This window comes from Embiotoca jacksoni, unplaced genomic scaffold (assembly GCF_022577435.1).
Source record: "Embiotoca jacksoni isolate LCO1_2020_lvr unplaced genomic scaffold, fEmbJac1.0.p SCAF_19, whole genome shotgun sequence".
NCBI classification, from domain to species: Eukaryota; Metazoa; Chordata; class Actinopteri; family Embiotocidae; genus Embiotoca; species Embiotoca jacksoni.
This window is the reverse complement of record NW_027185329.1, coordinates 9,134,999-9,149,495: the sequence shown is the minus strand read 5'-3', so window position 1 is coordinate 9,149,495 and position 14,497 is coordinate 9,134,999. Positions and strand designations below refer to the sequence as shown.

At 37.9% G+C, this 14,497-nt stretch overlaps 1 protein-coding gene across 1 annotated transcript; it reads right to left on the bottom strand.

Annotated features, from left to right (window-relative positions):
* Window positions 1-360: 360 nt before the first annotated feature.
* Window positions 361-11,623, bottom strand: tbxa2r (thromboxane A2 receptor). Its single transcript, XM_069153393.1, has 3 exons — window positions 11,375-11,623; window positions 5,867-6,753; window positions 361-2,668 (listed from the first exon to the last, which is right to left on the bottom strand). Exons 2-3 carry the CDS (start codon window positions 6,662-6,664, stop codon window positions 2,345-2,347), a joined length of 1,122 nt encoding a protein of 373 aa, XP_069009494.1. The 5' UTR covers window positions 6,665-6,753; window positions 11,375-11,623; the 3' UTR covers window positions 361-2,344.
* Window positions 11,624-14,497: the final 2,874 nt, after the last annotated feature.

The window sequence follows — 14,497 nt, the reverse complement described above, 5'->3', positions numbered from 1 at the left end:
TTTTTGTTTTAAAGAGGTAATGTAAATATACGACACCAGTTTGTTGCAGCATTCATACTTCAGTATCAATGCTTTTAGTTTCAATGTGTTGCTATGTCTTTAAGTCTCTGCCTCAAAACGCAGTTTGACATCTAGCTACACAATGTTTGAGCTGCATCTGTGTTCATCGTCAGATAAGGATGTTTTGTTTTGACACTTTGTACATGATTGCACCTCTTTATGAAGACCTGAACATGTATGGCGCATTTTACATATTCAAACTGTAAGTAAAATGGTTAAAGTCATAGTTGCAAAGCCCTGTGTGTGTGTGTGTGTGTGTGTGTGTGTGTTTCACAAAAAAAGCTTGCATTTTACTCATCCTTTATTCATATGTACAATCACATGCCATTTCTCTCATACTTCATTGGAGAATCCATGGACATTGCACATTGCATATGTAGATGACTAAACAGTCACGTCGTGTAAGAAATGATAAAAACAATTTTGCTTAGCTTGTCATGATGTCACTCAAATGATTAAATTAGATGTAAAATAATTAATCCCGCTAAAATTTGCAGATATTGTCAGTGGACATTAGCTTGAAACTATACGTAAACATCTCAAAGGGGCAGAGATGCTGTGGATGCAGAACTTTGGCTCCAAGAAGTATTTGCATCAGTAATATCCTCCATACTTAAACACAAGGTAGGAACAGACTTTTTAACATCCCTGATCGTTCATTTTGGAGAACAAGTGCAACCACAGATCATATTTTTTACAGTTTCCCCAAATTACAAAGCACCACACAAGTAACTTCACATTTAACCATTCTTTATATATTTTAAGAATTTTTTTTTCAAATACCACATTTGGTTTATTATAAGTAGCATACATGCATTTGACTTCCAATATAAAAGTATCTAAAAACCTGAGTCAATAAAACTAAATTATCTTTATGGCTGCATGCAAATAGTGGTACAATTAAGAGAACCAAAATATACCAGGGATGCAGTGATTCAATAAAATGGTAAAACTGTTTTTGAAACAAGAAATATATTAATATCACAATGTAATTTTATATAATACCATCAAAGATAATAAGAAATTAAATCTTCAGTGAAAAATACATTTGTGTTTGTTCTTATATCAGTTATATTAAATGTCTAACCTCTAGCTTTTGTTTTTGTGTAGTTATTGTCACCTTTCATGCTACATAATATAGATTTTTGATCTTTATATCTACATGGCGATCTTGATAATAACTGAAACAGACCCACTGCATATGATATTAGTTTAGTAAACAATGAGTATAAGTATCTCCACTGTCTCAAGAAAACGCACAGTATTTACCAGCAGATATAGATAGTGCTGGGTAATGTTAAACTTTTTTTTTTTTATATTGGTACAGATACCTTGACTTCTATATTAATTCCTGAACTACATTTTTTTTGACACATTTGATCAAATCCTGTTCAGGAAAAGGAAAATTAAATTACACAAATCTTTGGTGTTCTTGCAGTTTAGAGGAGGGGAGTGTAACCCAGATTATTTTCTGAAGCAACAATTAACAGATGTTCCTTACATGCCTCACATGCAAGCTATTTGTACTGTAGATTCCACAATTTACCGATGTTCCCTTAACACCTTACATGCAGGTCACACTAGATATTATCAAAGCAATTTGGCCAGTTCCATTAAAGTATTGAAGTTCAGTACCCAGCACCAAAATAAATGCATATAATAATACTGCCTTGTTTACAATGCAGTGGAATTTGTCTTGGAGGTACCTGACAACATTGAGAATACATGGTCAAACTATTTTTTTTACTTTTAAGCACCTCTACATGATCAGAAGTCAGTTTTCAATGTTTGAAGCTCTTGGAATTGATTATTCAATTGTTTCCATGAACATTCGATGGTTCCCCCCCAAAATGTTCAGCTGAATACTTAAAAAATTTGACCATGAAGTGTGCTTTGAAATGTACAGTGCATATTGTGTTTAAATGATGATATTTTAAACACATTTGATGGACTTCTAGAATAAGCAGTGCCTTAGCTCACTTCAGTGCTTTGAAGTCAAAGGGATCACTTTTTAATGATAGAATACAGGATGATCTCAATTAACTGTCTCTCTGTCTTCATACTTTGCTCTGAATTAAAGTGTCATAATTGCTACTGCAAATAATGTATAAGGTAAGCAATAACACATCAAGGTTCAAACCTTTCGGATTATCAGTGCAATCTTGCAATTTATCCTGGTCACAGTCCACACGGAAACTCATCACTGAGTGGAAACAGTCAAACACATACTTTCGATCTAACAACGTCTCTAGGTCTGTGGCACCAGCAACTCAAATCCAATTAATCACGGAGAAGGAGGTGGCGGCTTTTCAGCAGATGGAGGTGATGCATTGGATTTCTCCATCTTTTCTGTTTCATCTGTGCCCAGGTTGCTCCTGAGCGAAGATCGTGTGAACCTGCGGACGGTCTCACCTAAACCTGGGTACAAGGTCATGATGGAGCCCCGGGACAAGTTGAGGCTGGGGTAGAGTCTCTGAAAAACTGCCCTACGAAACAGGATGTATACCCAGGGGTCCAGGATCTGGTTCCAGGTGGCGAAGCGTATCCATAGCAGTAGGTATCTTATCTTGAGACCGCCTCCGGACAGCACAGTTTGAGCAATAAAGACCTGGTGGTGAAGGGATTGGTGGAGGAATAAGATGGTTGAAGAGGGAAAGTCAGACAGGAAGAGAATTAGATAAGACAGCAAATCATAGTTGAAAAGAGTTGGAAGTACAGATTCGAAATAAGGACAGAAAGAAGGAAGATGAAATTAGTTAATATTGCAAATACACGCGGACAGTCACTATGTGTCTGACAAGTTGGCTTCATGATGCACATAGTTTCTATTCAAAATTCAGCTGGTGTCAGACTTCCGTTCTCCAGTGGTTTACATCCAAGCAGTGCAAGGAGACCAGTCACCTAAATCCACATCATAGTGTTAAAATTTGTTGCATGCAAATCAAAGATGAAGTCTAAAGCACAGTTCTCATTAGGCAAACTTTCCTCAGTGGCAGAGACACCTGCGACTCCAGCGACTGAAACAACTGAGACAGCACAGTTTTGCAGCGTGCCAGTTAGCTTAGTGGCTAACTTCCACTTCCCAAGCAGTGTGTGTCAAATAGGCACAGTTTATCGTCAAAGACTGTACATAAACTTGCTGTAACTCAATTTGATTTTTACGTAGCAATTACTCACTGATTACTGAGCCTGAAAAAGTTGAGTTTTATGTTTTAATAGGATTTCTGCAGATCTGCTCTAAAGAAATGTTTGACTAACTGTATAAAAGTAGTATGCAATCTGCGAATAAATAAGGTATCCTAGTTTTGATGAGAAACCATCTGCGTTAGTTTTAGGAAATGAAAAAAGGCACAATAAACAACCATGACAAGAGCTGAAACTATTTGAAGTGAAATGTTTACCAACTGCTCAGGAATGGAACGAAGTGTATACATCAGCAGCAAAACACAGAGGGGACATGGACTGCACAATGAAGCATGCGCTCAATTAGACTGTGAGCTTATGGTTTGGAAGCTGCAAGGCATAGATCAAACTGTAATGTACAAATGACTCTGTCCATGAGTTTCATGTTTGGGACATGCTAATGTGACCGGCTAATGACAGCCCAAAGTTAAAGTATGATGGGGGGTGAGCAGTGATTATGGATAAGCTGTGCTATTGTTACAACATTTTGACGTTTTTGCTTTACTTTTTACTCGCCTTAGGCTGGACACTTGAAACGTGATGTATATCCAGGGGTCAAATATCTGATTGCAGGTTGCCATTCGTAGGCAGAACAAAAGCATTTCATCGCTTACAGGAGCTGCAGTCACCGCGCTCATCAGAATATACATCTGTGCAGGGTGTCACACAACTAAGGTTAGACAGGACTGCAGAAAAATGTGTGCGCTACTCAAGGACTTTGATCTTTTTTGGTGGTGGCATTAAATGGACTAGTCTAGTCAATGGCTAGTCAGCTTGTTCTCATTCTCAGTGTTAAATACTGATGTTTTGTCAAAGAGACAAAGCGCATCGGCACCATGACCGCAAGTGTCGAAGAAGGTCGTGACAGATTAGAAAGAGTGATAAATCCCACATGGGGAGGAAGTAAGTAATGGTTGGATGACTTTCACCCATTGGGGTCGGTGTTTGAGTCCGTGATAAAGAAAAGTAAACGTTGATTTCTATCAAGCAACGCAAGTAAGTTACTTACATGGTGTAACATATTTAACTTATACCAAACTGCGACCGTGTCACATTTAACCCAAACCATGAGTTTTTCTAAACCTAATCACGTGATGTTTTGTCAAAGAGATAAAGTGCATCGGCACCATGACTGCAAGTGTCGAAGAAGGTCGTGACAGATTAGAAAGAGTGATAAATCCCACATGGGGAGGAAGTAAGTAATGGTTGGATGACTTTCACCCATTAGGGTCGGTGTTTGAGTCCGTGATAAAGAAAAGTAAACGTTGATTTCTATCAAGCAACGCAAGTAAGTTACTTACATGGTGTAACATATTTAACTTATACCAAACTGCGACCGTGTCACATTTAACCCAAACCATCAGTTTTTCCTAAACCTAATCACGTGGTTTTTGGCGCTCACACCTAAGGCACCTTCTGTTTATGAATGACATGTCAGTGGGCTTTGACAAAACGGTAGTACTTGACACCCTGGGATGAAAAGGGTCTGGTAAATGTTGCAACAAATAGGCAGAAAGTAACACATAGAGATGGCTGCACTAGTTTTTACTTGGATTTTTCTAGTTTCAATGAGTAAAAACCAGATCCAAAAGATAAAAAATAAAAAAAACTCCACATAGGGGCTTTAACTTTTAATCATACCATAGACCCATACATCATGATCCCTTCACATAACCATAAGTCAGAGTTATCAAAGGGCACCTCACCCCCAAAAGTTTTCAAAATGAATGGAGGAACAAAGACAATAGTTTCATCAATGGAAATTAAGTTGGTCTTAGAATTTGTGATGCAGCTGCCACAGGTATGTAGCTTTACACATTACCTAGAACAGTCAGCAGAGTTCCCAAGCCTCAGATCAGCTTGTTATGAAGCTACATTGCTAAGAGGAATTGAAGCATTTAGACGGAAGCAGAGAAAAGGAGCTTAAGACCTTGTGATGCCTCATTAAGGTTCAAAGCTTTGAAGAGCAGCGCTGATACCTTGATACTTAAGGTTATGATGGGGTGCTTTCATATATGGCATGTGAGAAACATTTTCCACACAGCAATTAATGGACACCGTCTGTCAGAATTCATGGTATTTTTAACTTCCTCCTAACAACCTTGTGTTTTGTGCAGTTTTCCTCAAAGTTAAGCCTATCAGTAAAGTAAGTAAGTAAAGAGATTATAGTTAAAAGAGTTCATACATTGCAACAAAGAATGTTAAGACAACTATGAAATGATAACTATGAGAAAAGTGAAGGACTGAGTGAACAATATTCTCCTTCTGTCTACAACAGAGAAAGGCACCCTCTTCTATTGGTCTTATCACTTCAGAAAACGCACTGTCACAGACCACAAACTACAATTACAGAGGCATTTACACAGGTTGAAACAGGACCAGAGACCTTCCTGTGGAGGCCAATAGAAGTTTAATAAGACCAGAGTGCTCTATTTTTTTTTTGCAACTTTATGTCAGTTCACTCTGAGTCCTACAAGAAACTGTGGTAAGCCATATAAATATGTCTTGTATGAGAAGTAAATTTTGTTTTTGTTTTTTTGTTGCTTCATCGTTTTCTGTTAACACTAGACCTAAAATATCATGTGCATGCACATGCACATAAGGTCTATTTTAAGTCACTCACCAGGAGGGGGCACCAGCAGATCGAAGCGATGATCATGATCAGGATTAGCTGCACCATCATCTCAACCTCGTGGTCTCGGCGCCGCTGGCACCTGTCCTGTCCACAGCACACCTTGATCAAGGTCACCACACTCACTGTGTTCAGCAAAAATGACGCAGCGATGCAAATCAGCCCGACCAGAGAGAAGAGCAGGGAGAAGACCAGGTCATTTCCCTTTGAGCTGATGTTGAGAAAACACCAGGAGCCAGGTATCTGCATGTGGTAGCTTCCGATGCCTGTTAGGGGCAGCAAAGCTATACAGCCAGCAATCAACCATACCATCAGCACCATGGAGACTGTCCGGCTTTTGGGCATGCTTGTAGAGCGTGCAAATGGACGGTTGATGCCGAAAAAGCGCTCCACAGCCATGGTGGCTCCAAGCATTAGTGGGCAAAGTCCATAGAAGACCATGGACATACCCATGAAGTTGCAGAAGTGGCAGTTCGGGTCTAACTGGCGCCAATTGAAATGTGTAATATAGAAGGAGACCACAATGGAGCCTGTGACCAGAAGACCCATGAAGTCCGTAACCACTAGGCCGCCGAGGAAGATTAGGAAGAATGAACGTGAGCGGCTACTTGTCCGGTGGAAAGATTTGAGGAGAACAACAAAGGCGATGAGATTGGAGGTGAGACCCAAAATGCTGAAGATCAATGAGAAGTGGATTGAGGCAGTGGTTGGGTGGTACTTGAATGGAGGGCTGTTGATGGAGTAGCACAGTGGGGTGATGTTGCCGACTGGCAGGTTTGAGGCATTCATGTTGATCAGCTGTTCTGAGTTGTTGATTTCAGATGACTCAGAGATGGAAAGACAATATGAGTGAAAGGAATCTCATTTCTCCCTTTGACCTTAAAAACAAAAAGAGATAAGTTACATTACAAGACATTCTTCATAATGGGACATTTGCCTTGCAGAAAGGCAGAGAACAGTGTCGGATACATATAATGGAGCATGGTGTGTGGAAGAGTAAACACATAGACTTTATCTTGACAGTTGTCACATCTGAAATGCTACAAAACCAGTCTAACTCGACTGCAGATGGACAGTTTCTGTGTTACCCAGGCACATTTCATTTGTTTTATATGAGTCAATACATTTCCATATCACAACTATTTAGCCTAAGTATGTGGCAAAGGCACCAACAGGAAGTAAACACATTGTGTCATAATCAGTCTATTATGTTGTCCCTAGTGGTCTGTCCTCGATATATGGCCTGTCAGTGTCAAATTGTGTGACTCTGGCTTCCAGGAAAGTGGAAGTCCAATGCATCAGGCTGGATAGTGAAGTGAAATGAAATATTGGGAATAAATAATCATTCTTAAACAAAATATTTGTTTAGCTGCATGTGGATATTGATATCATCTTGAAATAAGTTAAGAAATAAACAGGAAACGAAAACCCCCATGACATTAGCTCTCAAAATCAAACCTGATTCAAATAAACACGTTAAATGTCATCTAAACAAAAGGTGCACAAAGTTGGAGACGTGAAGGATTTCACTGAAAGTAACATGTCTGTTTTAAAATTCAACATTTTAGTCTGTGTACAGTAAATTGATGTTACTTAATGTGCTGACAGTGTCTTTTTACTATTTAAAAAAAACATCTCAGTTCATCCTGTAAAACCCTGTATTATCACCAAGAGTCATTGATCACGTCAAACTGTGGGTGTAACTTCCTGTGAAAATCTTGAGACTCATCTTATCAGTGTATAGTGGGTTTAAGGTAAGTATCCTGTTTATCAATTGCAATTAGTATAGTTAGTGTGTTGTTATGAACAATTAAATGGACGAATAGAACATTCAGGTAGCCAGTGAGTCAAAGGACTTTTCCTGTTGTTAGCAATATTTACTGATATTCGCTCAATACTGAAGGTAGGCTATAAGTGAGTGGGTGGTTTTTGAGCTTACTATTAAATATGGTCCTGGCGCTGGTAATACAGAGAATTCAGCTTATGTTACCAAGAAAAATAATTAAAAACAGGATACTGCTCCCTTCATTGAAGTGAGCTAATAAATATTAAAAATGAAAGCTGTACAGAACATACTTTGCATGTTGGTGGCAGTGAATGATAAATGCTCAGACACTTTCAATTTCAATGCCCAGAAATTGAGTCATTAAAATGCTCAAGCACGATTTTCCTCCACACAGAAGTTTTTGTCACTCCTCCATGTGTTTTTCCTGTCGGCTATTGTTTAGCTTGCATACTTGAACCCCAAACAAAGGATACTGCACTTCACACACCATTTAACAGTGAGGGTAACAAGCTCAGTGAGTTAAGATAAAAAGCAGGCGCACTTTAGAAGAATCAAGCCACTTCTTTTGCTCCTGCACTTAGGTTTTCCTCTAATTGCGCAGTTTTACACGCCTGACGAAGCGCACACTGGTGGTTTGTTAGGAAAAAACAAAGCATTTGAGTGTTTAACTGCACCACAAAACCACCAAACAGGTGTTGTCTTCAGCCTGCTCCACCCTCGAATTTTAATCTTAAAAATGACAAACAATAGCAGTTAGGGTACATCTGTAGGTCCTTAAAAAAATCTTTAGCTGCCTCAAATTGTAACATCCCTCAACTGTAACCAAAGACTAAAGCACCTTTCAATCCCAGTTTGAGAATTTCATGTGTGCCTTACCACTGAAAAAGCCCCAGCTCCTGCCATGTGTGCAAAGTATTAACAGGAAATCATGAATTTCAGCTAAATCTGCCAATTTCTCTCCCACTTACCAAAAACAAAAGGTAACTTGCACACAACACTGGCATTGCAGAGCTGTGTTTCTTGTGTAAGACATACTTCTTCCCTTTTACAGTAAATCAAACTTACTATTTTTTTACTTTTAACTTAATCTTTTATCTTAAAATGAAATACGGATTCACACTTTGGTTAAAATCTTGCAAGAGTGGAAATTGTTGCTAATCAGTAGAAATCACCAGGTGACACCTCACTCCTGCAACTGAATCATTTGATTAGAAGGATCTCTTTTTTAACTATGACATCAATTTCAGTAGAAACTGATCTAATCTCTTGATTCTGTTGTAGCATAAAAAAAAAGTTGCATTTCGAAGAATTTTTTTGTGGCATACATCCTTTTTGGGAAATGCATATTCTGTACTCTTGCTCAGGGCAAATGTTTTTTTTTACACTTTTTTCAGAAGGCAGAGAACTCAAGACACACGAGTCAAAATAAATCTTTGCATCTTTTCCCAAAAGCTAACTGCACCATTATCAGGTTCTTTCACTCCACAGGGAGCACTAGGATGAGACAGATGATGGTTGGCGCCAGCTCTTGTGTGACCTTGACAACCTTTTGAAAGTGCCATTAGCCAAAAGTGCCTGTTAGCACCCACAATCAATATGTCATATTGAATATTGCTTCACTTGGGCAATGAAATGGTTTCTTATTCAAACTAATGCAATGTGTATGTGGTATTAAAGAGTGAGAATGTTGAATGTCTGCAACATATTTTATAGCCCAGAGGTTTCTAAACAGAGGTTGGGAAACCACTGAGGCTTTTTGCGAATAATATTCCAAGTTTCAATTATAATCAAAGGTATCTTCTTATTTAATTATTCATTTGAACTGATATGAGTTCTAGTGAACAACAATAATGACAGACAGATGTAGGTTTTGTGGTAAGAAACATTTATCAGCTACTCTAACTGTCAATAATATAATTATCTTGTACTGTATACAATTTATTGATAACGTGCTTTACACAGACAGGTTTTTGTGCTTTTTCCAGGCAAAAGCACAAATGCACATGAAGTCTTTCAGTTGATTAGTCAATCAACAGAAATATCAGCAGCAACTATTAGAGCTAAAAGTTTCCAAACATATTACATATTAGATATAAGAATAATTTTTGGTTTGGTATTTTTTGTTTAATCACAATTCTATACTATTGATTGATTTTTCTGAAATCAGTAATAAAATAGCTGATACCCTATAAGTATTTTATTGCTGCAGTGAGACAACTTTTAGAGCTTTTCTTCAACTTTTGCCTCTGGGAATCTGCATGGAAACACATTCAACTTACTATAATTTGTATTAATTGATTTGCTGTGATAGTCACCCAGTTCTGAAGTCTTTACACTGGCTTCCTGTCCAACAAAAAATGTACTTTAAAATCCCGTTTATAAAGGTTTATAAAGCACTGAATGGTTTAGGGCCAAAATACATTTCTGATCTGCTGCGACCTTGTGAACCATCCCGACCCCTCAGGTCGTATGGGACAGGTCTCCATTCTGTTCTCAGAGTCAGAACTAAACATGAAGAAGCAGCGTTCAGTTTTTCTGCTCCACATATCTGAAACAAACTCCGAGAAAGCCGCAGGTCTGCTGAGACTCTCAGCTGCTTCAAATCAAGATTGAAGACTTTTCTGTTTTCTGCTGCCTTTAATTGAACCAGATTCAAGTATATTGATCAATTTCCTGTATTTCTGCATTTTACTACTGTATTTTATTTCTTAAACGGCATTGCAACTTTTATAAATTTTTTAGCTTGTTTAATGTTTTAATGAATGTTTTTAATGTTTCAATTAATGTTCCTAATTGTTTTTAAATTTACTTTTCTTTTGCCTTATGTTTTGATGCTTTTAATGATTATAATTAAAGCACTTTGAATTGCCTTGTTGTTGAAATGTGCTCTATAAATAAACCTGCCTTGCCTTGCCTTGCCTTAGGACTGAGTGCAAAGGCCAATTACAACAAAGATGCTGACAGTGCAAAGAAAAGATGGGGCCGTTGCTTAATTAAAGAGACTAACATTTAGTTTGCTCTCTTTTATACAAAAGTCTGACACTTAAACTTTTTAAAAGTCTGAAATATTGTTGTTGACACTGACTCTCACCAACTCTTCAGGAGATTTTGGAACGCTCACTTATTTTGACATGCATGAAATACTCAAAAACAAGGTGAGTGTCGTTGTTCTGGTACGATGAGCTGCCTGACTTGAGTTTCAGAAATGAGGAAGTATCTTTCTTAAGCTGTGTGAAAACAGGGTTTAGTATCATTTTCAAAAAGTAATGGGACAAATGTTTCGGTTTCTGGCAAACAATGCTCCCAGGAAGCTCAAGCTATGCTCCAGTCAGTGAGACTATGAAACACACGAGGAACATTTTGAAATTAAAAATGTTATTTGGCTTGTTTCCACAAAACCAGAGTTCAAATGGTGAAACAATACACAGCAAGTGTATTGTTTGTCCACATTTCATCCACATTTAATAATTTGAAACAAGGGAACATTTGCAAATATTTGCTAATATATCATAGTAACATATAATCATAAATGCACAAGAGAAGGGTAGGGTAGAATTAAAGCCAAAGTCACTACAATGCAGATCCATTGCCCATCCCTGTTTTTTTTCAGGAGTCCTCTGCAGTTTACATATACAGAATGATACAAGATTTAAAAAAAAGTTGCTGCTGACAAATGGTATATATGTTTATCAAGTAATTAAGGTTTGTCTTACCACCACAGGAGAGCTTTCAAAGACAAAGTTGAATCTCAGTTGAAAGGTTTTTACTACTCCATCCAAAGCATCTCTCTTGCTCTTCTAAAACTAATAAGGACAACACAAACACTAATCACAGGAAGAGGTGGGAAAGATGTCATATACAGTAAGCCCCTTCTGATGTAAAAAAATAAAAGTCATAAATAACAGCAGACTGTTAGCAGTAACCCTGGATCATCTCCACTCCCTTCCCCCAGCTGTGTCCTCTCCAACAGCCGCTCAGATACTCATCTCTCGCCCTGCAGACAGGCTTCCTTTTGCTCAGTTCACCCCTCCCCGGAAGACAAAGGGGATGGGCTATGAGAAGACACCACTACGTATTTTAGGCAGGCCAATGAACATCAGAAAAAAGCAGCACAGCAGACAGGAGTTAGTAAAGAGTGCAGAGTGGAGGGGGAAAGGCATTTGTCTCATGATTGCTTTAACATTGTTATTCATTTTTAACACGTGTAAATGTGTGTGATGGGGAAGTGGAGGTGGGGGCTACTTGGAAAGCTTGTTAATAATGTTTTATACTTAACACTTATGTAAGACACAGAGCTTAAAATGTTAATTACAAATAATGTTGGTACATACACATTTAAGCACACTGACATTAGATTAGAAGTGGTTAAACAGTGGGACAAAATTTGAAGGCATCAGCCGATGTTTTAAACAGAAACTGGTGTGCACATTGTTTATACATATAAATAACTTCTTCAGACACATATGCAGGGCAGATGTGGATCATGACCACCACAAATACTTTCGGCTAAGCACAGGCTTGTAAATTAGTTACAAGGAAAAGAGGAGAGATTATAATTGCATTGATAATGGCAAATACTGTTTTCTTGTTGACAACAACTAAAACTGAGAACAGCAGTCTGCATCAGTAAACTGTCTTAAATGAATTGTCCTAAATAATGGGACACAATTAAATTAATTATATGAGACAAGATGATACCACTTTCATGTTTGTGTCAAATATGGTGCTGGATCTGGGAGGTGATTGGCTAGTTTAGTATTAAGACTGGAAGCAGGGATAAGCGGCTAGCCTGGCTATATCCCAAGTTTAAAAATACATCAGCAACTGGACATCTGACTACTTAACATATATTATGTTTATTTATTGTGGGGAATAAAGCCGGCATTGGACAAAAGCTGACCAGAAAAATTGAAATCACAATCTGGGTCCTCTCCAATAGGGACATGCAAACAAGAATGACAGTGATGGAGAATGACACCATTATCAGTCAGACATGTTTGTAATGTCTCCACCAATCACTTGCGCTGTGAACTTACTTATAGTTTTTGCAGCCTGTATCTTGGTGTAATTTCTGTTTGAATTTGTTATTTGATGCTGAAGTAGCAAGAGTGGTGCAATCATCCTCAGCTGAGGCACATTGCAAAGATTCAAGTGTTTTCTGTTTGTGGCTGATGTAATTTTTCTATAAAAAGTTTGTTTATTTGGTCAGAAAATCTTAATGGGACACGACTTTCATTGACATTTCTACAATAATGAACGAATACAAAAATGTGTTGAATTTCAAATGTTTAATTGGTGGATACAAGATTACATGAGTGAAAGACCATCCTCAGGGTCCATGCTTTGTATTGTCAGATCACACTCTGCATAGATTATCTTTAAGAAAAGGATTGACCTCCAAACTAATGTTACAAATCCAGTGTTTGCAGGTGTGCCTCTCACTTTCCAATCAACAGCCTTCTAGATTTAAACATTCAAGAGAAGTAAAACATTACCAAAATATATTTCTTTGCATCCATTTCCATCACTGACTTCACCCCGTATTTAATTTGTGAAATACATTTTGCTGTTAATATTAGAGTTCAAACTGTTTCACTTCACATTGTTTGACATTAATTCAAAATACACTTTTGTACAGGGGTTTAAATGTGTGTCACATACCAGTGATAGTTGTTGCACTTTTTGGATCAGGTTCAGGATTCAAAAACAAATTCTTCCACTTGTATATTTAGAGTTAGGACCAATATGCTACAGACAATATTTGGGGCAGTCCATTAATGTCCTCGGACCTCTGATAAGTCTCGGTCCAAATCCATAAAATTGAAAAATTTGGTATCACTACTTTTCAGCTTCAGGCTTGTGATTAAGCTACCAGAAAAAAAAATATATGGTGCATTACATGGAACATTTATGATGCTTTCATGTGCAGATCTAGTGGAAGTATGAGTTTCCCTTTTATAATGTATGCTTGTTCAAACCAACGTACAGTAATTCAATCCAATATTCCTGTAGGTCTAATGAATTCTACACTTTTTATCACTTCATGTCTGTTAATTGTAGTTACTTTATTTCTTGGCATTTATTCCTCACATCTAGACCTAGATATTTTTTTTACCTGTGTCATGAACATTTAAAATTGAAAATACAAAAGTCAGGCTAAAACTGGATAGGAGGTCAGCTAACAAGGCACAACCCACAATCTGAAGCATACAACACAGTGGGTGCATTAACTTCACTGAGCCACAGCAGAGCTTGACATCCCTTCATCTATTTTCCATGTGGTAGATGAAAGGGTTGGAGATAAGAAATGAAATGGTGGGTGTCCGTATAACTACAATTTATTACACTTAAGTAATCCTTTGGACTTCATACGATCGGTGTGTGAGTGAGCCCCTGCGCGAAAAAACAGATGCGCTGCAGAGTAAAGCAAAGATTAGACACGAAACGTTGAAGCAACCAGCAGACAGTTTTTCTCCTATGATCATAAACATGGATCTCATGTATCTGATACAATTTTAAACTTGTAGGTTTACAACGTTTTGCTGATGTCTTGTGAATATCTATGTCCTTGGAGACCATGCTCATACAAAGCTGGCTAAATCTAAAAGTTGCATCTTCTCTGCGTACCGACCTTACCTACACCCAAAACTGGCCATTCTTACACCTGAAACTGAACGTTTTTCAAAGTGGCAAAATCTGAAAGGACCTTCTTCATGGTTTAGATTGTGGAAGGAAGCCTCAGGTTTTCAAATCTGTGGTGTATGGATGCTCAGACATTGTCAGATGCTACAACCACATGAGAAAAAAAACAACAACATGCAAATAGACAGTACACT

Coding starts and splice junctions, on each gene's coding strand:
- tbxa2r (XM_069153393.1), bottom strand. CDS start 6,664: ATGAATGCCTCAAACCTGCCAGTCGGCAACATCACCCCACTGTGCTAC. Junction 2,669..5,866: donor TCTGCTGGTGCCCCCTCCTG/GTGAGTGACTTA, acceptor CTTCACCACCAG/GTCTTTATTGCTCAAACTGT.